A 26,118-nucleotide genomic window follows, 5' to 3' on the forward strand; every position below is an offset into this window, starting at 1 on the left:
CATGTTTACTGAGTAAAACTCTGCTACACTTTGTCTGCTGTGGGAAGTTTAATCGCTTTGCTGAACTCCTGACTGTGCAGTCACCCAGCAGGTTATTGGGAACAAACATCCAACAGAGACATTGTGCATATATTCTTGAATCCTTGGAAATTTGCAGGTCTTCACATTTCGCAGAGCCCAGAGATTCTGAATATTTCTTTGCCCATTTCTTATTTAGTCATCTAACAGAGAACTGAAGACTCCAAAGGATAGAGGAAAGCTGTTTTGAAATGAGTGAAAAGTGAAACCAGTTTTTTGAACTGTGTTCTATTTCCAAGGCTATGTTTTGAGGGACTGTCCTTATTTTGGAGCCTCTGTTGGAATGCTACCAGACTTTGTTGGCCTTGTTGACATGCTTGAGTTTCTGAAGAGATTAAGGCTGCATTTGGATTTTGAGTTTATTGTGTTAGTTTTACTTGTTATAATGCAAGTGCTTCTGTCCCAATTTCTAATGTTTCTTTTACACTGTATTACCTGCTGTGTTATGGAACTGTGGATTTTTGATCAATATATTTCCATGCTGCCCTAGATTTCATTCACACCAGTAGACATGGTTTACACAAAAAACAAACAGCCTTGGATGTGTTGCTGTTCCCCAACCCATTCCGGGCATGCATATTTCTGTTTCCTTGTGATTCACTATGCAGTATGCCCAATTTCTTTGTTGCGGGAGCAAAACTCATGTAATGTTATGGGTTTCCAGGGCTGCAAATGGACTCCTCCCCGCCCCCTGTAAACAATATGGGAATTAGCACTAAACTTCCACTCAGGTTCCAGCTGTGGATTTTATGTTGTGCGAGAGATGAAATAAAATGTGGAAATAAAGAGATAAGGAAATGTCGGAAAGCTGAATATAGTGCACTCTGAACACAGGCATAGTAACCATGTGACCCCCAAGATATTTGTGCAGGCTGTGGGGGTAGCAAGAAAGGTTCAAAAATATGTAACCAGAGGATGAGACACACACGTATGTGTCAAGTACACTGAAGGCCTGCCTGCTTGAATATTATTATTGGGAGTAAGAGAAAGGTAATTAGTTAATTAATTATATTTGTACGGGCTGTGGATTTGTATCTGCCTTTACTTTTTTGGCCTTTCTGGTCCGTCCTGTTTTATTAATATACAAAGGAATATATATTTATAATAAAAAGGCTGAAACTAAGGAAGAACGACCCCTGTTCTTGGTTTCTATGGAAGCCGCCCAGAGTGGCTGGGAAACCCAGCCAGATGGGCGGGGTATAAATAATAAATTATTATTATTATATTCTTATTTGTCAAAGCAAGGCGCTGCCACGGAGCCAGCCTGTTTGAGGGACGTTCTTGTCCCTGGGAAAGTTGAGGCTTGCAGCATCACTACTGCTTTCCATGTTTTATCACTCAAGTAGGAAGTCTCCGATCTCTGGCACATGCAGCCTTGGAGTTGCATTCCTGTGGTGTGGGGACTAGCAGATGCGGAAAGTAAATGGATCCCTTATGGTTGCAAAGATAGTACTTATGCAGCAAGGCTGAAAGGAAAAATACCCAACATCTACTACTCAGTGCTCTGAATTTCTCCTTGCCATTTCTACACCAATCTCATCTGGATAACTGTTCAGACGTATGGGCTGCCTATATTAATTTATACTTTTAAATCAGGACCAATGGAGCATTTTTTTATTGTTCATGCCAGCTGATGATGTTCCTGTCTTTTGTTTTACTGCTATATTTGCAAAAACGAAATTTAAGTGAAAATGGAGAAGTCGTGAGCACAGTCTCAACCTGTAACTTTGGTGGCAATCTTGCCACCCATTCTTTTAAATAATAATAATTTCCCATTCCTAACTTGTATTTCTGGAAGTAAACCCCACTAATGTCAACGCTGTTTCTATTCACACACTGAGAGGCAAAATCAACAGAAAAGTTATGGAAAAAAATAGTTCTTAAAGTAGGCAAAAAGGGGGGGGAAGGCCCAGTGTATGAGAGTGTTTCTTTCCCCCTCAGGTCAAAGTCAGACAATTTATGGAGTCTCTCCCCGTGCAAATAATCATTATTAACAAAGAGATGCGTATCAATATGCACAGAGATTGAAACTCCAGGGTGCAGATATTCTAAATAATTTCCTTCGGATATTGTGCCTCAAAAAAAAAAAACCCATGTTCCCCCTCCCCCTTTTAACTCGTGCTTCAAAGCCCAACATGGGGGGGGGGGTAGACAAATCCCGCTCTTTTTTCTTTTTGTGTGTGTGCGCGCGTCCCATTTTTCTCGCCATCTCCTCCCCCCCCCCCCCGTTTGCCTTCTGAGGGCAAGAAATATACATACACAAAAGCCCTCAGCCGCGCGGACTGCGCATGCCCGAGGCCTCTCGCGCATGCCCACTGAGAACAAAGGAGTTCCGCGGGTCTGATGGGGAGAGCGGAGCCTGCTAGATAGAGCGCTCGGCAACCTTCGGCGGTTTCCGTTGGGGCCCGGCCGCCATTTTCTCGCTCCCCTCGCTCTCTCGCTGCTCGCTACCTGCGCGGCTCCCTGCCCTGGTCGCCAGCGCTTTGTCCTGTTCGGCGATGGACGGGTGAGTGAGGGAAGGAGTGAGGGACGGACGCCGCCACTGCCGCCGCCACCGGGAGGAAGAGAGGGAGGAAAGAGTTGCCGCCGCCGCCTCTCTCGCCTCCCTTCTCCCCCTTTTCCGAGGGGGGCAGGCAGTGCATCCCTTACGTGTCAGGGGCGCTTCCCGAGCTCCTTCCTTCCCGCCTGCCGGGCTCGGGGCGTGAGGAAAGCCTGGGGGTCCCAGGAGGAGGGCAGAAGAGGGGCGTGTGTGGGTGTTTTCCTCTCCCCGGGGGGAGGCGCCTGGCGAGGCGGCTGTCACTGCCCTGGGTGAGGGGCGGTGGTTGGGGGGCCGGTCTTGCCTTTTGACAGAGGCCTGGGCCTCTGGAAGGAGGTATCCCCGCTGGGATGCTGGGCTAGACAAGGCCCCTGTGGGGAGAGGCCCCCCCTCCTTTCCCTTGTTACATCCCCGCGACCCGTGGCATCCCCGCGTTCACACGTTACTGGCCCCTTTCCCCATGGGGAACGCCCTTTTCTTCCCTTCCCTTGTCTCCTCCCTCGTCCCGTCCCTCCCGAGCTCACCCCTCCCCATTGTTTCATTTGGGTTAGGGTGACAGAGGAGCAGCAGCGATGCCCCCCATTTGGGGCAAAGGAAGCAGGAGGAAGGAGGCTCTTTTGTTTCCATTGAGGCCTTGTGTGTGTACATGCCACCTCTTTTCTCCCAACCTCCCAAGGTGGAAAAAAAAGATGCCTTTGTGTTTGCTGGAGACAAGGCAGACCAAGCCGAAGGAAAGGAAGGCAGGGATTGCAGGCGTCAGCCATATGGAAACAAGGCAAAGGGCCTCCCTCCATTGGTGGTGAGGAGCTTGGGTGGGCAGCTTGCGGACGTATCACAGGCAAGGCCCTCTTTTTATTGGAAGCTGGGAAGTCCCGCTTTCTGGGCCCTGCTCAGTGACAGCGTAAATAGAGGGCTGATTATTATTTTTTTACTGCCTTCGCCAGACTTGAATCTGCTTTTGAAATGAAGCTGGGCAGCTCTTGTGTACATCATAAAATGGTTTCACTGGCTTTTGTTATATATATATAAAAGAAATAAAATAATGGTATGATGGTTTGCGATCATAACAGGAGCATGACGAGCCATGCTAAGACTTGGGAAAGTTAGTCAACCTCCGTGGCCCAGGCTTGCATATAACTCGAAACCAAGCTGGTGGATGGGCAGCAGGCAAGATTATTATACGCACAAGTTGTATTCTCTTGATCAGCTATTTGCTACATCCACATTCAGTGCTGGGATCTAGTTCTAGGCTTTATGAAGTTTCTTGCCCTGCCGTGCTAAAATCCATTTGCTGAATTGCCTGTGCAACTCTTTGTTGACATTAAGGACATAAGAGGAGTCCTGTTGGCCAAAGCCCTATCCATCATCCTTTTCTCACATTGGCCAATCAGATGCCTGCAACATGAGGGCAGTACTCCTATTTCACTCTTGTTCCCCAGCAACTAGTATTCAGAGGTGTGCTGCCTCAAATGCTGGAGGTGGCATACAGTCATACCTCGGGTTACAGACGCTTCAGGTTGCGTTTTTCAGGTTACGGACTGCTGAAACCCGGAAGTACTGGAACAGGTTACTTCCGGGTTTCAGTGGTCACGCATGCGCAGAAGCACTGAATCGCAACCCGCGCATGCGCAGACGCTGGTTGCGAATGCTGCGGGTTGTGAACGTGCATACCGCACAGATCATGTTCACAACCCGTGTGTCCACTGTATAGCTATTATGTAGCCATGATAGCCTTTCCCCCCCATTAACTTTTATAATACCTTTCTGAAGTAATCATCACATTTCATAGTAGCATAGTGTTAACTATGTACTGTGTAAAGAAGTACAGTGGTACCTTGGTTCTCGAATGGCTTAGTTGTCGAATAAATTGACTCCCGAACACCACAAACCCGGAAGTAAGTGTTCCAGTTTGCAGATGTTTTTCAAAAGCCAAACGTCCGGTGCGGCTTCCAATTGAGTGCAGGAAGCTCCTGCAGCCAATCAGAAGCCACACCTTGGTTTTTGAACGGTTTTGGGAGTTGAATGGACTCCTGGAACAAATAAAGTTTGAGAACCAAGGTACCACTGTACTTCCCTTTGCTTATCCTGATTTCCCCACCATTCAGCTTCAGTGACTCCAGACTCTAGTTTTGAGACATGGAAAAGAACTTCGTCTACATCTAGTTTTATAAGCCTGGTCTGTTGGGCTTGATTAGATCTGCCTAGGTCAGATTTGCTCTCTTGTATGTGGTTTTACAGTTGTAAACAAAACATGAACAAAAGTTATTCTTTATCCTTTTTGGCTCCCATTATCACCAATCCAAGTTTGGTTGTATGTGTGGCACCAAGGTAGTTCTTGCCACCTTGTTACTTCAGTATGTCATGAGTAAGTCTAAATTATTACAAGTAAGCATTTTAATGCCAATATATTTAAAATATATTGAATGTTTGGTTTCAAAGAGAATGCCTTTCTCATTAGAAAAGAGAAATAAAAGTGAATTCCCCCTTTTAAAATTTTATTTTCTTTTTCAGCATTGTCACTGATGTTGCAGTTGGTGTGAAGGTAGGTTATGAATTTAATAAATAATCCTAAATTTGGTATGAAATGTTAATTTGTCATGTTGACTATTTGTCCCGGTCACTTTCGGTCAGGGGTGCCAGCAGCATTTTCTGCTTTTAGTACACTGTATGTGGATTGATTCCTCAGCCCCACCCACAAAAGAGGGACCAATCTGCAAATAACTTGTGTATGTTAATTTATATTTATAGATACAAATTTATAAATAATTACTGTAACTTAAATAGAAATTGAATACATTTTGCCATAGTGGGGAAAACTTTAACCATGTCAGGTGACCTTGTAACCCTATGTGAATTTGATTGTTTGGTAAGTATAAGGCCATGATGGGAAACTTTTTCTTTCTATAAAGGGTCATTGACCCACCAAAAAAAATCATTCTGGGGGCCATACACAAATACAATGACTGACTGACAGAATGTCAACAGATGAAGCTTTTCCCATAATTGTATTTCCATCCCAGAAAGGGTTTAACCAGTTGGATTTCTGTCTGCCATGCAGCTCTTAAGAACACAAGAACACTGCTCTCCTCCAATAACAATCCTAAAGTATGCAAAGAATACACGTTTCACGAGTCCTATACTGGCTATATTTTCGTATGTCTTTTGATCAATTTATCTCAGTCTGGCAACATTCTGTCCGGCCAGGCAGGATATTTCAAATGTGGGTATCAAAAGAGATTTTAGATTTACAGCAACATAGGTTCAATTTCCTGTGCTTGGATAATTCAATATGTGCAGAGCAATCTGTAAGGGTCGGTGGGGGACATAACTGAAAGTGGATGAACTGCCTCTTTCCATGCCCAGCCACACCTGTGGGTTTTTTTTTTTCCTTTTCCTTTTTCTGCTAGTTGTGTAATTTGTCCCATGTTCCAGGTGTGTGTCTGGGGAATGGAGGAGATGTGGATCCACCGCCTCTTCTGGAATGCTTTCTTTCTGCACTTTCCAGTGTTCATGCTCTGTCAGAACAGAACTGGCTACGTACCTTTCCCTTACTTCATACTGGAGGCCTAGGAAATCACATCTCCCTCTCCAAGGGCAGACCTCTCTGCCCTCATAGTGAAAAACCTTATGACTCCCTGGGCCCTTTTGTGGGCTGCGTTGCAGGATTGGTATAACCCATGCTCTCACAATAACAGTCCACTGCCCTCTCCTTCAGTATATATGTATGTATGTGTATATACTGGTGATGATATACCCTTTGCAGGGTAATTGTTGTAGGGACTGTGTGACTTAAGTGGAACTAGAATTGGAGAGTTTTTAATATATTTAATGTAGAGTTCATAAAATAGGACTGAAAGGATCTAGATTCTAGCTATATTATGAACATTGCAAAGGTCTAGGATTCTAATCACTGACCCAAAGGGAGCCATAATGTTCTCAGTTTCTAGACCGCAGACTGGAAGTACAGTCATGCCTCATGTTATGTCTGCTTCATGTTACGTTCTTATGTCTGCTTCATGTTACGTTCTTTCATGTTGCGACCTGGAAGTACCCGAAAGGGTTACTTCCGGGTTTCGTGGCTCACGCATGTGCAGATGTGCAAAATGATGTCACCCGCATGCACAGAAGTGGCAAATTGCAACCCGCACGTGCGCAGATGCGCCGCTGTAGGTTGCACTCTTCATGTTGTGAACGGGCCTCTGGAACGGATACCGTTCGCAACCAGAGGTACCACTATATGTTGTAGATTGTGCACTCATGTCTCCTTTCTTTTGTGGCTTGCTTTTACTGTGGTATTACATTACATGTGTGATTCTGATATTGCCAAATTGTGGTTTGACATTACATGCATGAGCAGACACCTCCAAGTCACCCTCCTGCTTCCCTTCATATGCCATGATTTCTTTACTTAATCCTGGGTTCTGGATTCTCCACAAACTACAGTTTACCATTTAATCCAAACCTAAGCTATGGTTTGTGCAACCAAGGACCAAAGCATGGTAATTGGTATTGTGTGCCTGCTTCTACATGCAGTATTAAATGATGTGAACTAACCTTATGTATGAAATACTAATTATGTAGCATTAGTGTTAAACAGGGTGGCTCTTCTATGCAAGCTTTGAAGTGGGTTTGCAAACCCTCGTTATGAAGGATTCTGGTTAATGTTAATTATGTATTTGCACCAATGTAACTGTAATGTTACATCATAGCAAAAGCAGGCCATGAAATGGAAAGGGGAATTAACATGGAAGATGGGAACATGCAATCTCAAAGAATTCTCTCGGATAAAAAAACATACTTGCACTGGACCTGTAGTAAGAATCTTCAAAACTGTCTAATCTGAGAACAGATTATACTAGGAGAACAGGTAGTAATAACCTTGAATTTTGGAGTATTTGAGATCCTGGTTTATTTTGGGTAGTCTTGATTAAAAATACTACTGCTCTGAAACATGGAACCTGTAAAATTGTAAGTTCGGATTAACATGGGGTAAAGGCCAGGTGCTTTGTACTTTATACTCATATACCGTGCTACATCAGTGCTTGAAAAACGGTGGTGGTAAGAGAAAGAATTAAGCAACAATGTACCTCTGAGCATACATTATGTCTAGGAATTTGTTTTCAGTATCAGAATTGCTTTTGAAATCCTTTCACATGCAAATCATTCTTATTTTCCCTAGCTTCCTTTGTTCTTAAATATTTGATAGCCAGACACCCTTTAAATCCACTGTAAATTATTCATCTACCAGTGGATCCTGAGACGTCTGCTACCCCATACCTGACTTTAGATAAAGCTTACTATGGTACAGTGCTGTGCTTATAAAATGAATATGCCTTTCTTTTGGGAGCATGTGAACATATTTGGACCAGTAACAGGAGTAGAATCTCTCATAGCTAAGCATATATACTTTGAAAATGGAATTGAATTCTGGGAGCACCCATCTTATATTCTTCAACGCAACTGCCTCTAAGAAGAATATAAACTGTCATTCTTCCAGATGGCATTTTGCCTTTTGCAGAGTTGAACTGACAGTTTTGAGGAGATAGTTTAATTTGTCAAAAGCATCACTGGTGATATCAGCACAGTTCTGGTCAAAGGACTGTCTGGCTTGCTGCCTTCCTTCTTCAGCAGAATAAGCATGTCATTAACCGCGCCTCTTAACTGGAAATGACTTAAAATAAAGTAATACATATTAACTAATAACTTATAAGAATACAATGGTAGTGGGAAGCAAAACATTTCCTGGCATGCTTTGTAGCTGACCAGCTGACTGACATCAAAAAACCAATTAATTGAATGGAGCTCTGTTGTTAAATGGCTTTTCATAAAGTGAAAATTGGGCAGTGCAGGTTAAAAATCTGTCTGGCTGTATGGATTCATTGGGCGCACACATCTTTCTGAAATGATCACAGTTTTCTTCCTCAAGGCAAGTCATACAGTTTAATTTGTATGAACTCTTCTAACTAGAGCTGTAGACAAAATTTTATAGGCCCTAAATGATTTGTGCGAATATTCTAGAACATTTCCAAAAGCATGAGTCTAGGATGTACTTTTTGTGTACCTAACAACCTAATCTTGCTGTTCCTCCTTGGAACATGTTTAAAATGGCTAGAGCTGGATATGAGTCTGGGCAACGAATTCTTAGAGGAGGGACTGTATGGGAGGGGAAAGCTGGCCTTTGTTAGACTGATTTTGGTTTAGGGGTTTCCATCTGGCAACTTCTTGGCTATGGTGATGATTCCATTTTTTGCCTGCAAAAAGCACAAGAAATTGCTGGTTTACAGTTCTGCTTTACAAAATGTATATTGCCTATTCCAGTTATCAGTATAGGAATTGCTGTTTGAATAGTAGCTGATTATAGGTTTTGCTGATTTATGTGGTCCTTGCTATAATGGGACAGGTGTGTTTGTACAAATATACAGTGCTTCACCATATACTCTATTGCAGTTATTTCTGTTAGTGAAATTAGGCTATTAGTTTTGTAAATCCGTACAGTGGTACCTCGCAAGACGAATGCCTCGCAAGACAAAAAACTCGCTAGACGAAAGGGTTTTTTGAGCTGCTTCGCAAGACGATTTTCCCTATGGGCTTGCTTCGCAAGACGGAAACGTCTTGCAAGTTTGTTTCCTTTTTCTTAACACCGTTAATACAGTTGCGACTTGATTTCGAGGAGCAACTCATAGAACGCGGTGTGGTAGCCTTTTTTGAGGTTTTTAAAGACTTTGGTGATTTTTGAAGCTTTTCCAAAACTTTCCCGACACCGTGCTTCGCAAGACGAAAAAAATCGCAAGACGACAAAACTCGCGGAACGAATTAATTTCGTCTTGCGAGGCACCACTGTATTTGACTTGTAGACTGAATCACTTTTTATTTGAAACCACCTACACAGATTTGTTTGGAAATATTTGGAACACACAACCCACTTGATTTAAAAAAATATATTTTTGAGGCATGGGAGATAATGACAAGAACTTTATTCCAAGGAAGGTCAAAATCTGTACTGTGGAAGTGTATGAAAATATGTTTCAGGTCCAGGTTTCCATCCAAGAAAACAACTTACCTAAATACTTGGAACTCTATAATCATAGTTTCTTTTTTGTTAGGCAATGAAATGTTGTATGTAGTCTACAGAAAACATTAGGAGGACAGCTTAAATGAATAAGAATTGATTTACTTACAATTGTCTGTAATGAGATACAACCTATTTTATAAATGATTTTTTTCATATCTATGTGATCACTGCCTGTGAGCATTATAGAGCAAAAAAAAATCACTTTTCCTTCCTAGTTAATGGCTCCAGAGGTAAAGTAATATACAAAAATTACTTTAACCTTCAAAGTTATGTGACTACTCTCATGCCTTTTATAAGAACTTAAGAACCTTGCTGGATCTGACCAAGGGTCCATCAAGTCCAACCTCCTGTTCTCAAAGCTGCCAATCAGAGACCAATGGGAAGCAGAATATAAACAGGAGAACACTCTGGGCACTTACGTCCCCTCCTCCATAAATTAATGCACCACAGATTTTTTTTAACGCCTTCTGTATTTCTGCAATGTTCTTTAATCGTGTAGAAATGCCCTAGCTAACATGTTACTATTCTTATTCTTATTCCAAAGTTAATGGCTTAATGAGGTGATAAGGTTTTGAATACTTGGGAATTCAAAGTTTTTCTTCTTCTTGCTATTCAAAAACCTAAATGCCTGTGTTATGCTTTCCTAGTAATTAAAGAGATTAAAGGGTGAGTCATCACTTGACCTACTATGATAGGCTCAGAGAATTGGAGAGAATTTATGGCCCTGTTTCAGCTATGTGGACAGATGGCATAAAAAAAAAAATCTCTCTACTGTGGCAAATCTAGAACAGATATTTTCTGTGTAGGCCTAGGAGACAAGAATGTCCTGCTAAGATACTACATATTTGTGGGTGCAAGGATAAGATTAATATTTGTAGAATCAGATCTTTGACTGTACCCAGCGTATTGTTGGCACTAGCTAAGTACCTAACCAAATTTATTGCTCTATTATGGTGCTTAAGGAAGGGAATACAATTTAAATTTCCTCTCTTTTGGGGATAAATTTCAAGATACGGAGGTGTTTCGAGGAATACAGCCTAAATTCAGCCTGTCTGTTCAATTCCATGCCTCTCCTGACTCATTTATGCTGATCAAGGAGAGGGTTGACCAGCTGGATTCAGGGAGTGATTAATACCTCTTTGTGAGAAGAAATAGTTGCAGTCATTTTGAAGGAGGTGGGTTTGAGGCCATTTCCAAAGGAACTCTTTCTAGACACCAAATATAGTCATGATTGTTGTTCAACTAAAACCTTCCCTATACTCCAAAGTTTGTCTATGGCTAGAGGGTGGTGACTGTAAAATTCAGGCATAGTTTGAATGATGATGAAATAGATTGACTTCGGTATAGCTTCCGGCTTGTCATCAGAACTAAAACTGCATTGGTTGTTATTTTATATGAACTTTATTAGGAGAAGGAAAAGTGAAGTGTGATCCTGCTAATATGTCTGAATCTCTCAGCAGTTGATACCATCAAACATAGTATACTGCTGGAGGGGCTACCTAGTATTGGAGCTGGAGGGGCCATGATTCAATAATTTGCTTCCTGCTTAGAGAGACAGTTCCAGAAGGTGGTGCTGGGGGGTATTGCTCTGAGCCATTGCATCAGTATTCTGGAGTCCATTAGGACTTCCTTTTGTGCCTTATGCTCCATATAACTTTGGGTAAGGGATTATCACCAGGCTCTTTCTTCATTTTATCAATGCATATGAGATGACACAGGCATACTGAATTTGTGTCTGAAGACAGTAGTGGTTTGCATGAAATTTAACAACCTAAACTCCGTTCAGACAAGATGGAGGTGCTGTTGGTAGGTGACTGGTATGACCGCTAATGCGGTGTTCAATCTCATTTGGGATTGTACTCCCCCAGGTGGTGCCCTCCAGATGGTTTGGACTAAAACTCCTGTCATTCCTAACTATGAACCATGCTGGCTAGGGCTTTATGGAAATGGGTGGTGAACCTGTGATCTGAGGATCAATCTTGGCTTTCATATTTGGCCTGTGATCCTTCCCCCCCCCCCCCCGTTATTGCGTGGTGATTAATCTGCCTTTCAAGAGATCAAGCAGGTAGTGGCTGCTGAGCTCTAGGGCATTCCTGAGTGATCCTGATCTTCTAGATGTACTTTATTCTGACATCTGCTTCATTTTTGAGACAGTTTGGTGGATGATTAATGCCAGGGGAAAGGATCCTTGTTGATTTTCCATAACCTCAGAGTCACATTAGATACCATTACCAATTACATACTTTTGGATTGCTTGTCCTGGAGCAGTTTTCCGGCTCAGTTCTGAGTTATACCAGAATCTGTCCACCAAGAAGGAACTGAAAGTGATGGTGGGATACTGTAGCTCAGTATCATGGCATTTACTCTATGGTGTCCTTCATGGTTTTGTATTGTGCTTTGCACTGTTCAATGCATTCATGAAAAATCAATATATGATTGATACCAAGCGCTCTCTCATTTCTTTTCATTAAATCCAGATGTGGGCATAGGTGTCCTGAATAGGTGCATATCATGCTCATTAGTAAACTGACAAGATAAGAGAGAAGTGTCATTAGCTGATAATGGCATATCTTTCCATGGGAGCAATATTGAACCTGTTCTGAATTGGGTTGGCTTCTTGAAGGATCAGCTTCACACTTTGATGTTATTTTACATTCAGCGTTGCTGCTGGATACATAGGTGACATCCATAATGTGCAGTGCCTTCAACCAACTTCAGTCGTATTTGGTGTACTTAGGCTTCCTTTTGAAAACAATTTGGAAATTCAGCTGATGCGAAATGTGAAAGTGGGGCTGACTACTGAGAACATACGCCAGTCACAAAAACATTACTAGCTATCACTTTAGTTTGGGGCTCATTTCTAAGTGATAGTATCCACTTGGGAGGCTTTGTGAATAAGTTAATTTAAATTATTATTGAAATGAGCAAGAAGAAAAGTTGACTTAAATCATTGATTTGAATTAAGATTTTCATTGATATCTTCTTCATATATTTCCTAAACAGGGCTCAAAGAAAATAAATATCCAGGCAATTTTGTTGATTCATAATTTCCTGCAATGAGAACATAATATGTGACTGCTTGTAATGTATTTATATTAATAGCCCTTTGAAGTGAATTAGTTTTCTTTTTACATAGAAACAGACTTTAATTCAATGTTCTTGTTTGAATGTAGTGCTAAATAATGGTTTAGAGCTACATTTCGACTTTAGCCTTAGTTTTAATTATGGTTCATTGGTCCAAGAGCGGTTTGTAAACCACCTTTTGAAATTTACTTGTTTGGACAAACTATAGTTAAAGTTAACAATAGTTTGCAATGGTTTTGATATATTGGCAAATCTTGATTGGTAGAAAATGGAAGTAAATGCTTCTAGTCACCATTTGCAGCTATGCCAGAGATGGGGAAGTAGAATTGTATGAGTCTAAGGCTTGTTTATGTAGCACCAAATCATAGTTTAATGTTGTGGCTGAACACAGCCATTATATTTGAAAAGGGTTATATATGCAGTTTTAAGATAAGTATATAATTTACATTTTTGCATTAAGTTCATATTTCATTTTCATCCTGCTTGTTAAAAAATCACTTAATTGAAATATAAAGCAAAAATCAGATTTAAATAAAATATCAATAAAAAAGTCTACTGTGATTGCAACATGAGGAAGCAGCAAAATAATATACTTTGCCACATTTCATATGCATTGCAAGAAATTGATCTTAGTTTACAAATTTAAGGGTAACTTGACCCTTTATGATTTATGTCTTTGGAATATTTCTTGTTGTGTCTGAAAAGTTCATTTTGAAACTGGAAAAGACCAAAAAGGAGATGGGACCTAAATAGCTAGATTAGAAATCATAGCAAAAAAATAATAATATTCAAGTTCCTTTACAAATATCATTTTGATTGTATATAGATATTATTTTTTTCATGACTGTTGCAAGCTAAGGATGCTAACTGAAGTTGATGCACTCTTAGTTGCTTAAAACATTTTAATCTTTCCACAGGCTGTTGAGTAACTTGCTATCTTTACAAATTATGTACAGTTTTCAGTGAAGAAATTGGACTGGATGAACAATTGCATGTTAATAATTTTAGTTTATTTTGACTGGCTACCTGAAAAGAGTGGTGGAGGAAATCTGATAAGTCTTCGTTCATACATCACCTTTAACCATAGTTTAAAACAAACTGTGATTTAACGTGAACAAGCTCTGTGCTGTTGCACGCTGCTCAAAAGTTCCTGAGGTTCTCATTTCCCATGTCTGAACCTGAATTCGTACTTTGTTTCCCCCACCAAAAAAAACCACAAGCAGTGAGAAGTTGCTTATCACTTCTGGTTTGTTTAGGAGGAAACAAACTAGGAGTCTTAATTTGGATGACAAGCCAAGCTCTGGTTTGTTTTGTCCATGTCATGGCAGGAGGAGGAGAGGAGTACTCAGGAATATTTGAGTTGTTTGCATTAGTGTGCTGCTCATTCACATTAAGCAATAATTTGTTTTAAACTTTTGTTTGATGTGAATCAGGCCTCTAACTAGGTTTCCTAGATACTCTTTTTTTAAAAAAAAAGATATTTCAAACTTACATGCTTAATATTAGTGTTTGCATTTTTAAATGGCAAAGTGCTTACTGTTTTTTTCTTTTTAGAGAGGATCTGACGAGCTTCTTTCAGGCAGTGTACTCAATAGTCCGAACTCTAACATGAGCAGCATAGTAGTTACTGGTAAGTGATGCTTTTTGAAAGGAGACTTTTTTCATTGTAGCATCAAAATGTATCCATGTTGCAGAAGAAGAATGAACATCTGGACAAACAATGTTTATTATGCCTTCTTAGGATCTGAACACTGAAGTTTTTAAATATCAAATGCCTAATACAGTATTTGTAAAAAAATAAAATTCTGATGCATGGAATTTGGAGTTGCCCAGAGCAGAACTACACCAGCTGGACTTTGACATGGGCAGAATGGGATGGGGGTGGTAAAACAGTCTTCACCAATTCCTTCTGTGGCCCCCTATACCTTTCCCCCTAAAAATCTGTTCTGGAGGGTTGGGGAACCCTCTGTAATACTGTGGGGAGGAGGCATAAAGGACTGCAGGGGAAAGGGAGAATCACTGGACATTACCTCCCCCGTCTTCCACCAAGGATCTTGGTCCCTTCTTTAAATGATAGGAGCTCTTATTTAGTGCAACACCAGGTCTGAGTCCAAGCCTGCATAACTTTAAAACAAGGGATTCTCACAGTTTATTTTTTATTGTTTTTTGGAGAGGGACCTTCCATCAGGCAAGGAAAGACTCATGCAGGCATTTGCGCTTTCTGCCTGTCTGCACTGTGTCATCCAGCCAGGATCTGTTTTTATATCCTGTGTTTCATTTATGTCAGGGGTGCCCAAACATTTTCCAAAGATGGCCAGATTTGATGAAGTGAACATGCGTGAAGGCTGACCAAAGTCGTTGAAGTTTTTTTTAGGATTTTACCCCCAGGACATATACTGCTACTGGAGCTGGATTAAATGGACTGGTGGGCCGGATTAGGCCCCCGAAAGGGATTTTGGACATGCCTGATTTATGTTGAAACCTCTCACCCACCTGTATTTTTTCCAGACAGGTTTGTGTTGCTTTAGGAAGTAAGAGCAACACGTGTCGTTTGTACCAGGCCTCCTATTCCTCTTTGCAGGTTACCTCTCCATCCCTAGGTGAAACACCATTTCAAATAACGAAATGTTATAAAGTTTCCTCTGCTAAAAGAATGGCTATATCCTATTAGTTTGGGTGGCTTTTTGAACTACTGATAGTACTACCACTGTCCATAACTATTATACCTGGATGTAGCAGGAGAGGAGGGGGGAAATACAAGCCCCCTCCAGCAATCAGAGCCAGTGTGGTGTAGTGGTTAAGAGCGGTAGATTTGTAATCTGGGGAACCGGGTTCGCGTCCCCGCTCCTCCACATGCAGCTGCTGGGTGACCTTGGGCTAGTCACACTTCTTTGAAGTCTCTCAGCCCCACTCACCTCACAGAGTGTTTGTTGTGGGGGAGGAAGGGAAAGGAGATTGTTAGCCGCTTTGAGACTCCTGAAGGGGAGTGAAAGGCGGGATATCAAATCCAAACTCCTCTTCTTCTTCTTCAATCAGGCCAGGATCAACTGTCATATGTCTCCTTCCCTGCAAGGACTCTGTTTTGTAGTCATCATATAGCTATTAGTAACTGACACTTGAATCTGCATATTTTCACTGCCACTCCTCTTCCTGCCTTCCCTTAGTGCAGGGAAGGGACTCCCGCTCACATCAGTTGCAGGCAGCATGGACAGTAGACAGGAGTAATGAAAGTTGTAGTCCAGCAACAGTTGGAGGGCCACAAGTTCCCCACACCTGCTTTAGTGTCATATGTCTCAGCTTGTAAGATCTGTTCCAATCATTGTACAATGCTTAAGAATGTATTAAGTCAGGGGTAGGCAACCTGTGGGGCAGGTGCGGCCCAATCGTCTTCTAAATGCGGCCCGTGGACGGTCCGGGAATCAGCACGATTTTACATGAGTAGAATGTGTCCTTTTATTTAAAATGCATCTCTGGGTTATTTGTAGGGCCTGTCGGGTGTTTTTACATGAGTAGAATGTGTGCTTTTATTTGAAATGCATCTCCGGGTTATTTGTGGGGCATAGGAATGCGTCCATTCCCCCCCCCCCAAAAAAAAAATATAGTCTGGCCCACCACGTGGTCTGAGGGACAGTGGACTGGCCCACAGCTGAAAAAGGTTGCTGACCCCTGTATTAAGTGCATAATAGAACTTATTGTGAATAGTTACCCTTGAATACTGGTATCAGCTTTGCAGATAGGTCTGAAGGGGGTACCTGCCAGAGTGGCTGGGATGGGTATGTATATATGTATGTATGTAAGTAAGTAAGTAAGTAAGTATGTATGTATGTATGTATGTATAAATAAATTCTTCTTCTTCTTATTTCTTCATGAACCTTTGTCTCCCAATACTATGAGGGAAAGAGAAATTCCCATGCTCAAGCCTTCATGATACAGTTGTACAATGTCATAGAAATTGAGTGCTGAATTATTTCTCTTCTGTCACCTTAACTAGCCAGTAGATACTGTAGATTCCTGCGTATTAGGCAACTGGGCGTATAAGACGACCCCCCAAATTGGCAGTCTTATACACTTCACTGGGCAGTGACAGTGGGCAGCGGGCTCTGCGCCAGGAGGGAGCTGCCCGGTGAAGCTGCCCAGCGATACTAAACTGGAGCGTGCCATCCACTGCTGCTGCTGCGGCAGCTTTGGCAGCTTCCGAAGCAGCGGTGGGCGCCTGGAGGAAGCCATACCCAGTGAATAAGATGACCCTCAACTTTTTAACCTCTTTTCCGGGGTTAAAAGTCGTCTTATACGCCGGAATCTATGGTAATTAATGTGTTCTTTTTATGCTGGACTTTTAACTGTCCATCAAATTTGGGTTTGTCAGATTTTATTGTATTTTATTTAGTTATTTATTTAGCCACTCTGGGAGGTATGGCTGAAGAGTGGGTAATACATGTTTTGAAATTATATATAAATATATTAAAATAGAATTAGAGTGGGAGAGCCATGTAGCTATATCCCTGCATCAGTGCAGTAGCCTGGAGGCAATTTTTAATTGCTAGGTAAGTTGCTAATTATAAACTTGAGTTATGTAAATGTTAATTATGGAGCACTGTAAACACATTTCTTGTTTATAAGATTCCAGGCAGGGATCAAAATTAATGATGTAGCAATATATTTAAAATTACCTTTACCTTAAGTATTGAAATTAGTTCCAAGTTGAAATGGAAGGGCAAGGGAAATAATTTTGGTAATATTTTCATGAACCCCTTCATGAGCTGTTCCTTGGGTGACTTTTTTGGGATGAAGTGGGGTAAAAGGGTAAAAAAAACATGTTTGTTGTGAGAGGGAAGTATTTCTTCAGTCTATCAAGATAGGAAGCAAACTTTTTGCTGAAAATGTAGATTGCCTTGGGAGCTGGGAAGTTCTTTGCCCCTCTTCATGGACATCCAAACGGAAGTCAAAATACTGCTTCATTTGCTCTCAGTAACGTAGCCAATCACCTTTGGTTTTATCACATTCAGCACTTGATTCCTATTTTTTGGTGAAGAAGAGTTACTTTTTCCAAATGATGTAGCAGCAGCGTAATATCTCTACAACATAATAATAATAAAAGGCAGAAGGTCTGGAGAAGATTTTGCATCTTCCAAAGGTTTTTGACATTAAAATCTAAGTGTTAGTATTTAGTGCAGCACTAATTGGAAAGAAGAGTCCTGTGTTAATGCCCAAAAGAGTAGCTCACTTTGATTTTATATATATATATATCTACGAAAAAATCTACGAAAGCATATATATATATATATATATATATATATATATATATATAAAAATAATCTCCTTACATGTCAGATGCTACTCTGGAGGAGACCTTCCCCCAGCCCCAAAAGGGGCCTAAAAAGAACCCCCACTCCTTTGCATTCATGCTTGATATTTTGGTCACATATGCCAGGCTACTATTTTCTTGGACTTGTGGTGTGATTTTAGGAAGCTTCTTGTAACAAAAATAAAAATAAATACTAGCTCTTAAACCTCCTGTTGGCACATAGCCATCTTAAAAATTATACCAGGCTTTGTTTACAGTGATTTAAAGATTTTACCACTAGGTAAGCATTTAGTTTCTGCTCTTAAATCAGGAATATCCAACATGTTGCACTCTAATGCTGTTGGTATACAGGAATGTTATTTAAAACACAGTTAACCCAGTTAGTTTTGGCAATGGTCAGATATGATGGGTGTTGTAGTCTAGCAACATTTGGAGGTACCATGTTGGCTATCACCGGCTTAAACGGTCATATATGAAGTATAATGAAAGTATGGGGTTTGATGTGGTTGACTTGCTTCTAGTATATTTGTGATCTTGAAAGTTGCTGTTCCTGTTTGGATGAGAAACAATATTGACACTTCCAATATTGGACTTTGTTACATGTGATATGAGTTTAAATATTTGCACATTCAGATTCCTTAAATTGAAAGAAAAGTTTCCTGCATTTCTCTAAAGATCCTCAGCATCGTGAATAAGTTAAGATCCTAGACTTACTTAGAACAGACTCTCTGTGTGGTCCTACTTTTGATTTTCTAATAAGGCAGAGATTTGTTTAACCTTTTGTAAAAGTGAGAGTGAAAATGTTATCAAGAAATTCCACACTAATACAGAAGTCTTTCTGCTGTGCACCGTGAGGCCTACTGCAGTCTTGTAACCCCTGAAGCAACACTGGATTCACCCTTTGCCATGAGAGGTCGGGTGTCTGATAAGGTAACAGTTGCTCTGCAGGCTTTACCAGCGCCCTTTGCTGATGATGCCACATGCTAAATGGAGCCACTCATTTTATTAGCAGGCTAAAATTCTCTCCTAAGCAGCTCACCACAGGAACTCTGGTAACTTTCAAGCAATAAACGATTGATGAAGGAAGGTTGCTTCATCAGTGGAGGCGGGTGTTAGAACATGCACCAGAGCCAAGAAAATGAACAGCAAGGACTCTAATGGCGGTGGCCTGCAATGTGAGTTTCTTGCCTGAAAGCACCATAGACCACACCAGCTGCAGGTATAACCCTGTTGCTCTGTTGGAAGGGATGAAAAGAGGATAACAGGAGCAAATTTCCATACTTCCTTACCTCATTGGAGAATAGAAGGCGATATTGAGCAGGAAATTGGAAACATTGTAACAAAGACAAAAGTAGAAAGAGTATCAGAGTAGAAGATGACAACCGGAGTTGCGAAGAAACCTCAAGAAAGACTGGAGCAGGAGAATCAGAAGCCAGTTTGAACAATAGAGCTAAGAAATAACTTTCAGTATTAATTCAACAAGAACAGCTCTGAACATCTTGTTGGATAGCTACAGAAAGATATTCTTGGTGGGAAGGAATACTCTTCAGTGCTTCAAGAACAAAGGTGACAGTCATAGCCTGCAGAAAAAGGAAGAGAAGTGTTGTGGTGGTGGTTGAAGACTCCCTACTGAGAGGTACAGAGTGGCTTGTGAATGTACCAGACCTGTTAACTTGTGACATAAGCTGCCTTCCCATTGTGTGAATTCAGGAAGTGAGGGACAGGTTTGTCAGACTTACCAAAACTGCTGATTATTCCTTCTTGCACACCATGTGAGATCAAACAGTACTGCCTAGCACAACTATGACTATCATATGTATGTATGAAGCTCTGGGGATGAAAGTGAAGGACTTGGAACTTAAGTAGTGGTCATGCCATTTCTACTTATAAAATGTAGAGGGCTATGAAGAGAGAGAATAATACTTCAAGCTGTTAGAGTTGATGGGAGAAGTTCTGTTTCTGGGACTGGTGCAAGCTTCCTTAAGAAGGACTACTGGAAGGAGATGGGCTGCAAATTACTAGGACTGGAAAAAAAGTGTCTGGCAAAAGAAAAAATATGAACCTGATCAAGAGCTTTGAACTAAATTCTGTAGCAGTTGGAGATAGGTAAGTTTAAAAGGTAAGATAGGGATCTGTGTGCTGTAGGAGAACAGGGGGGATTGTGTGGCTGACTAGCAAACTCTAAAATCTCAGGAGAGAGATTGGAGCAGAATTTGCAAGGCTTTCAGTGACTATACACTAATATGCAGCATATTGAAAATAAATGAGTTTGAACTCCAAATACAGGAAGATAAATACAATATGCTGGGTATAACAGACTTGGTGGGGAAACTCGTGTGATTTGAATGTAATAATTGAAGGTTACAAATTGTTCAAAAAAGAATAGGTGCAACAGAAAGAGAGTAGCATTATATGTCAAAGATGGTCATATCTGCAGAGAATTCATGAGAGTGAACATGGTAGCCTTGTGGATATGCCATCTGGGTCAAAATAAATGGAGGGAAAAAATAAAATTGTGGTTGGAGTTTTCCATGGACAGTCAAACAAATGTGGTGATGTAAATTATCCTTTCCTGAAACAATTTACAGGTGTTTCATGGAAGCAGATTTAGTAGTAAAAGAGGGTATTTCAACTGATGTCTTCTGACTGATACCATGGAAGATATTAGAACAGAGAAGAAGGGAATCAGTTTGAAAGTGCTTAGTAGAACCCAGCATTTGTCAAGAATAAATCTTGTTAATCTTATCACTCTTTAAAATCAGGTTAATGGATGGTGGGAATGCTGTGGGTGTAATCTATCTTGATTTCAGCAAAGTGACTGACAGAGTACCCCTTGATAATTTTGTTAAATGTGGCTTAAATGTGGGCTAGGTAATAGTATTGTCAGAAGGATTCACAGCTGGTTGGAAAACCATACTTGGTGCTCATCAGTGGCTCCTCATCAAAATGGAGGGAGGTTTTCAGGGGGGTTCTTCTGTAGGGCTTTGTCCTACCTACTTTCAACATTTTTCATCAGTCAATGACTTAGATGAAGGGGTAGAAATAATTCTTACAATATTTGTGGATGACACAGTTGCTAATTAGGTAAAAAGTATGATTGTGTATATTATTTATAAAATCAAATAAAAATGCACAAGGAATTAAAATGTGATATAGGACAATCATTACTGTTTTTCCATCAAGAATGCAGCTTTCTAATCTTTTAAGAAGAAGCTAAACATAGCTTAAAATGTGTGTCATTGCAAAAGTCTATTCTAACTAAATAGGTCAGAAAACTGTATAGATTTCAAGTTACATTCTTCAGTTCTTCTTTAGCAAGTGAATACTCTTCAATTATCACTCCAATTTGCAAGGTGGTTTCTTTATCTTTATAGTCCGGTTATTGAATGACCTTACCACTTACTACATTGAGCATAGGGTTCAACTGAAGTAAAAGTTTACCAATGCTGATACATGGCTGTTTTTAACATACTAAATTAGCATTTCATAAATATAATTTTGGGAATCATTTATTGAAAATGAGTATAAATAATTGGCTTCCACTTAGCTAGAATATTCCATCATAGGCTTTGAGTAGTAACTTTACGCTAAATAAATTTTTATTTCTTTTACAAATCACTGTAACCCTGAAGTACAGAGTTTGGCTTTCCATATCTCCCTGGTATTTGAATTGGTAGAGGAAAATCAAGTAAACTGAGTTGTACATAGTATACTGTCCAGTAAGGTCAGCCTCTTGCAATATGCAGAAGCCACCCATGACAGCAAAGTTTTCAGACAGGCTGTGCTGAACTAGATTACTTTATGAGTGAAAAGAAAGCAGGACTGCGGAAGAATTAAATCATGCCCATATCTACTTCCATCAATGTGCAACAACTTTGGTTATTTATGACTGTATGCTTTTCAAATGTTGCATTGGCAGGCAAAACAAAAACAAAACTAAAAAAACCTTTTTTTTAAGTGAACAGGACCTTTTGCAGGCACAGTATCTCATTTTAAGTTGGGCTTCTGTTCCTCCTGCACGTGCTCTTGTACAAGTTGTAGCAGTTTATGGATCAGCAACTTGGTCTTGTGTGTCTGTCTTTCTCCTTGGGTTTCAGCTCTTATCTGAGTTGCAGTTTCTCAGTATTTAGCTTTGCCAAGTTGAAGCCTATATTTCTCAGTTCAGGTTTGCTTATTTTCAGTTGTTGTGCCTGCATTCTTCCTAATCTTTGGTAGATTTCAACAAGTAGGATGTCCTGATTACTCACTGTTGATGAGAATTTAGTAATCTTGCTGCGACCAACAGGGTAGCAATGGAGGAATTTCCAGTTAAACACTCCGGCGCAATTAACCTCCTTATATGTGATTATTGAGTTTTCCCTGCCTTGGGTAACTCTCCTGAGAGACCACTCCCTCCACCCCAACTATGGACTTTTGGAACTAAATCAAATACGGCTCAATAAAATTTTCTACGTCTGCTTTGGTCTTTAAAGCAGTGTGTAGTAATTAGGTATGCCCAAATAGCAAAAATAAAACAATAAAACTGGTTGAACTTTTCTTCTTAAAATATAGGTTGACTGAGTGCATGCTTATACCAAAACAGCAAGCATAAAATTCTAGCAAGCTCATGAGCAGAGGTGGAAAAGAAAACCGATAATTGCTCGTTCCCCCCTTACAGTTTGTACGTACCTCCCGAGTGTTTTTTTATTTCATAAAATTTATTTACTGCTAGACTGTAAAAACAAAACAAACCCTCATAGCAGTTTACAAAAAGGGTAAAACAATAAAATAGTTAGTAAAACAATTAAAAGATTTAAAAAATTAGATCCAGCAATAAACTAAAAACACATCAGTAGGATGTTTTTAGCAGCTTTCATTTAACAGAATGGAAGCCTCTGGCCTGTCTGTCTGTCTATCTATCTATCTATCTATCATCTATCTATCTATCTATCTATCTATCTATCTATCTATCTATCATCTATCTATCTATCTCTCTAATTTATTTATTTATCTATCTATCTATCTATCTATCTATCTATCTATCTATCTATCTATCAATCATGTATACTGGCCTTCATCCGTAGATCTCAGGGTGGTTCACAAAAACCAAGATAGGAGGCAAAATTTGCAGGTGCTATTCTAACCCATTTGTTTTGTGTCAAACGTTATACCCATATTGCTAGGAGGTAAGTCTGAGAGGGTACTGAAAGAGGATAGTGTCTTACGTTTCCGAGCACAATTCAAAGTGTTGGTGCTGACCTTTAAAGCCCTAAACAGCCTCGGTCCAGTATACCTGAAGGAGCATCTCCACCCCCATTGTTCTGCCCGGACACTGAGGTCCAGTGCCGAGGGCCTTCTGGCGGTTCCCTCACTACGAAAAGTGAGGTTACAGGGAACCAGGCAGAGGGCCTTCTCGGTAGTGGCACCCGCCCTGTGGAACACCCTCCCGCCAGATGTCAAAGAGAAAAACAACTACCAGACTTTTAGAAGACAGCCCTGTTTAGGGAAGCTTTTAATGTTTGAAGGACTATTGTAGTTTAATATTCTGTTGGAAGCTGCCCAGAATGGCTGGGGAAACCCAGCCAGATGGATAGGGTATGTATGTATGTATGTATGTATGTATGTATGTATGTATGTATGTATAAATAAATTATTATTATTATTATTACACCCCTGGTGTGTAGTTATCCACTTGCAATGATCGTTTTCTAAGAAAATGCAGTTGAAGTAGGGTCTGTAATGTTTATTATAGCACCTGTGCTGGGAAGGGGGAGGCACGAAGTGGGTGATTGATAGTTTTCCATCCATGGGGACTATATGGTAGAGTTGTGAGTGTGTAGACTGGTGGAATCACAAAACCAGCATGAAGGGGGAGTGTTAACCACCCATCCACTAATGCTGCTTGCTTAAGTTACCAGCTTTGCTCCCCCCTTGTCTGTAGAAAAACCTGAAACCACTATATGTAGTTTTAGCCTCTCTCTTTTTTTAAAAAAAGTGTCCTAAAAGGCTGCAGTGGAAGTTACTACTCTTTTAGTGATTGGTCCTGTTTACAACTCTCTCTTTTTCTATTTTCTTAACTGGCAATCATTGTATGTTTACAGTTAAACTAGTTACATGGAAGCAAATTCAGTGCCCAATGCAAGTCCTGCTTAGATTGGCTCTGCTTAGGAGCTCCCAAGTGTTCTTCCAATTGTTTCTTTGCAACAGGGCTTGCATCTGGCCCTGTTTAAATTCAACGTGGTATACAAAGCCTGCTGCTTTCAAGCGGACTCAGAATCCCCCAACACCTTATGACGTAAGGCGATTGACAGAGCCACCCACCTGTTAAAAGACAAGTGGCCACTTTTTGATCTGGCCTGCCTGTTAAAAAGTGGTTCCCCACCCTTGCTCTTAGGAGAAAGAAAATTGTATAAGCAGCAACCTTTTTGAGTGGCATTCACAATATGAATATGCCCCTCCTTGCATTTGTGTTGGGCTAACTTGGGGTAGGAAGAGGTGAAAGAGAAACTGCAGTTTAGTGTAGATCACTAGGACTGGAGTCCTATGCACACTTGCCTTATGAGTAAAAAAATTATAGGATTCTGCTGTAACTATTGTCACAAGTACATTCCTTCAAAGGAAGTATTTTTTGCAATTCATCATTTATATGTATGTGTTGGGAATGCGATCAAATGCTTATCTAATGCAGTCACTGGTAGGTAGAGCTGGAGATATACTGCCTGTGATCCAGAAGGTAGCACATAGCAATCATGGCTAGTAGCTACTAACAGCCTTATCTTCCATGAATTTGTCTAATCCCCCTTTGAGTGCTTCAGGTAATTAATTGTAATGAGTGATCAAATTTAAAACCTGATAATAGCTATGCTGCTAGGTTTTGTAGGACAGTATTATTGCATTCTTCACTTCGATTTTAACACATTATTTCTATTAAATGTAGGAAATAAGAGGACATTTGCATTGTTAACTATTCTCTACATTATGATAACCATTCTCTGTTTCACCGGTGCATTCTTCGTTGTTTCTAATCTAATTGCCTTTTTCTCAATTGCCAGTTCTACCCCCCCCCCAAGTAATTGATTTCACCTTCTAGTAGCTATTAATATCTGCTTTTTTTCTCTGTGCTAATTGTGATCACATCCCTTGCTCACAGCATAAATCAACCATCTCATGTTGAGTAGCACATTAGGATAGCAGCCTGAATTTTGAATAGTATTTTTAGTATCATTTAAGGATTCTTAAACTTTTGGTGTACTGTTCTATCTAACAGAAAACAAAAGGTGGAAGCAATGCATTATGTCTGTTTGGAAAGAACTAGGGTCTTCACAGTGGTTGTCCATGTTGCTTGACTACTTAGGATGAATTAACACATTTTTTCTGAAACATCTGAGAGCTAAAGCACTTTGTTTTTAAACCTCAATTAAAATTGAACGTAGATATCACACTCAAAGCCCAGGCAAGTTTCTTAGTTTAATGAGAATTGTCTGCCCTCATAACTCCTTTTTGCGTGGTTCCTGACTGGAAAAAGGCCAGGCCACACCAGTTACACATAAAGACCCCATGAGCTACTTTCAAGGATAGGTAATTATCTGTGATTGCACTGTGATGATGCAGATCCCACCATAAATGTGATGGAGCAGGACTACCAGTACGTTTCCGAGCACAATTCAAAGTGTTGGTGCTGACCTTTAAAGCCCTAAACGGCCTCGGTCCAGTATACCTGAAGGAGCGTCTCCACCCCCATCATTCTGCCCGGACGCTGAGGTCCAGCGCCGAGGGCCTTCTGGTGGTTCCCTCACTGCGAGAAGCAAAGCTACAGGGAACCAGGCAGAGGGCCTTCTCGGTAGTGGCGCCCGCCCTGTGGAACGCCCTTCCAGCAGATGTCAAAGTGATAAATAACTACCTGACATTCAAGAGACATCTTAAGGCAGCCCTGTTCAGGGAAGTTTTTAACATGTGATATTTTATTGTATTTTTGGTTTTTATGGAAGCCGCCCAGAGTGGCTGGGGAGGCCCAGCCAGATGGGCGGGGTATAAATAATAAATTATTATATTATTATTATTATT

General features: G+C 40.6%; 1 protein-coding gene across 7 annotated transcripts in view; it reads left to right on the forward strand.

Moving 5' to 3' along the window:
- The first annotated feature begins 2,403 nt into the window (after positions 1-2,403).
- PTBP2 (polypyrimidine tract binding protein 2) overlaps positions 2,404-26,118 on the forward strand; it is a 53,547-nt gene continuing 29,832 nt past the window's right edge. Inside the window, exons 1-3 of one of the 7 annotated variants that reach the window (XM_028732751.2) lie at positions 2,404-2,584; positions 5,126-5,156; positions 14,325-14,400. In XM_028732751.2, coding sequence (XP_028588584.1) covers positions 2,577-2,584; positions 5,126-5,156; positions 14,325-14,400 — 115 coding nt within the window. In that variant the 5' untranslated portion in view covers positions 2,404-2,576. Of the gene's footprint in view, positions 2,585-3,020; positions 3,414-5,125; positions 5,157-14,324; positions 14,401-26,118 lie in introns of those variants that run through there. The other 6 variants (XR_003707148.2, XM_028732747.2, XM_028732749.2 and 3 more) reach the window with 6 other exon arrangements.

This window comes from Podarcis muralis, chromosome 5 (assembly GCF_964188315.1).
Source record: "Podarcis muralis chromosome 5, rPodMur119.hap1.1, whole genome shotgun sequence".
NCBI classification, from domain to species: domain Eukaryota; kingdom Metazoa; phylum Chordata; class Lepidosauria; order Squamata; family Lacertidae; genus Podarcis; species Podarcis muralis.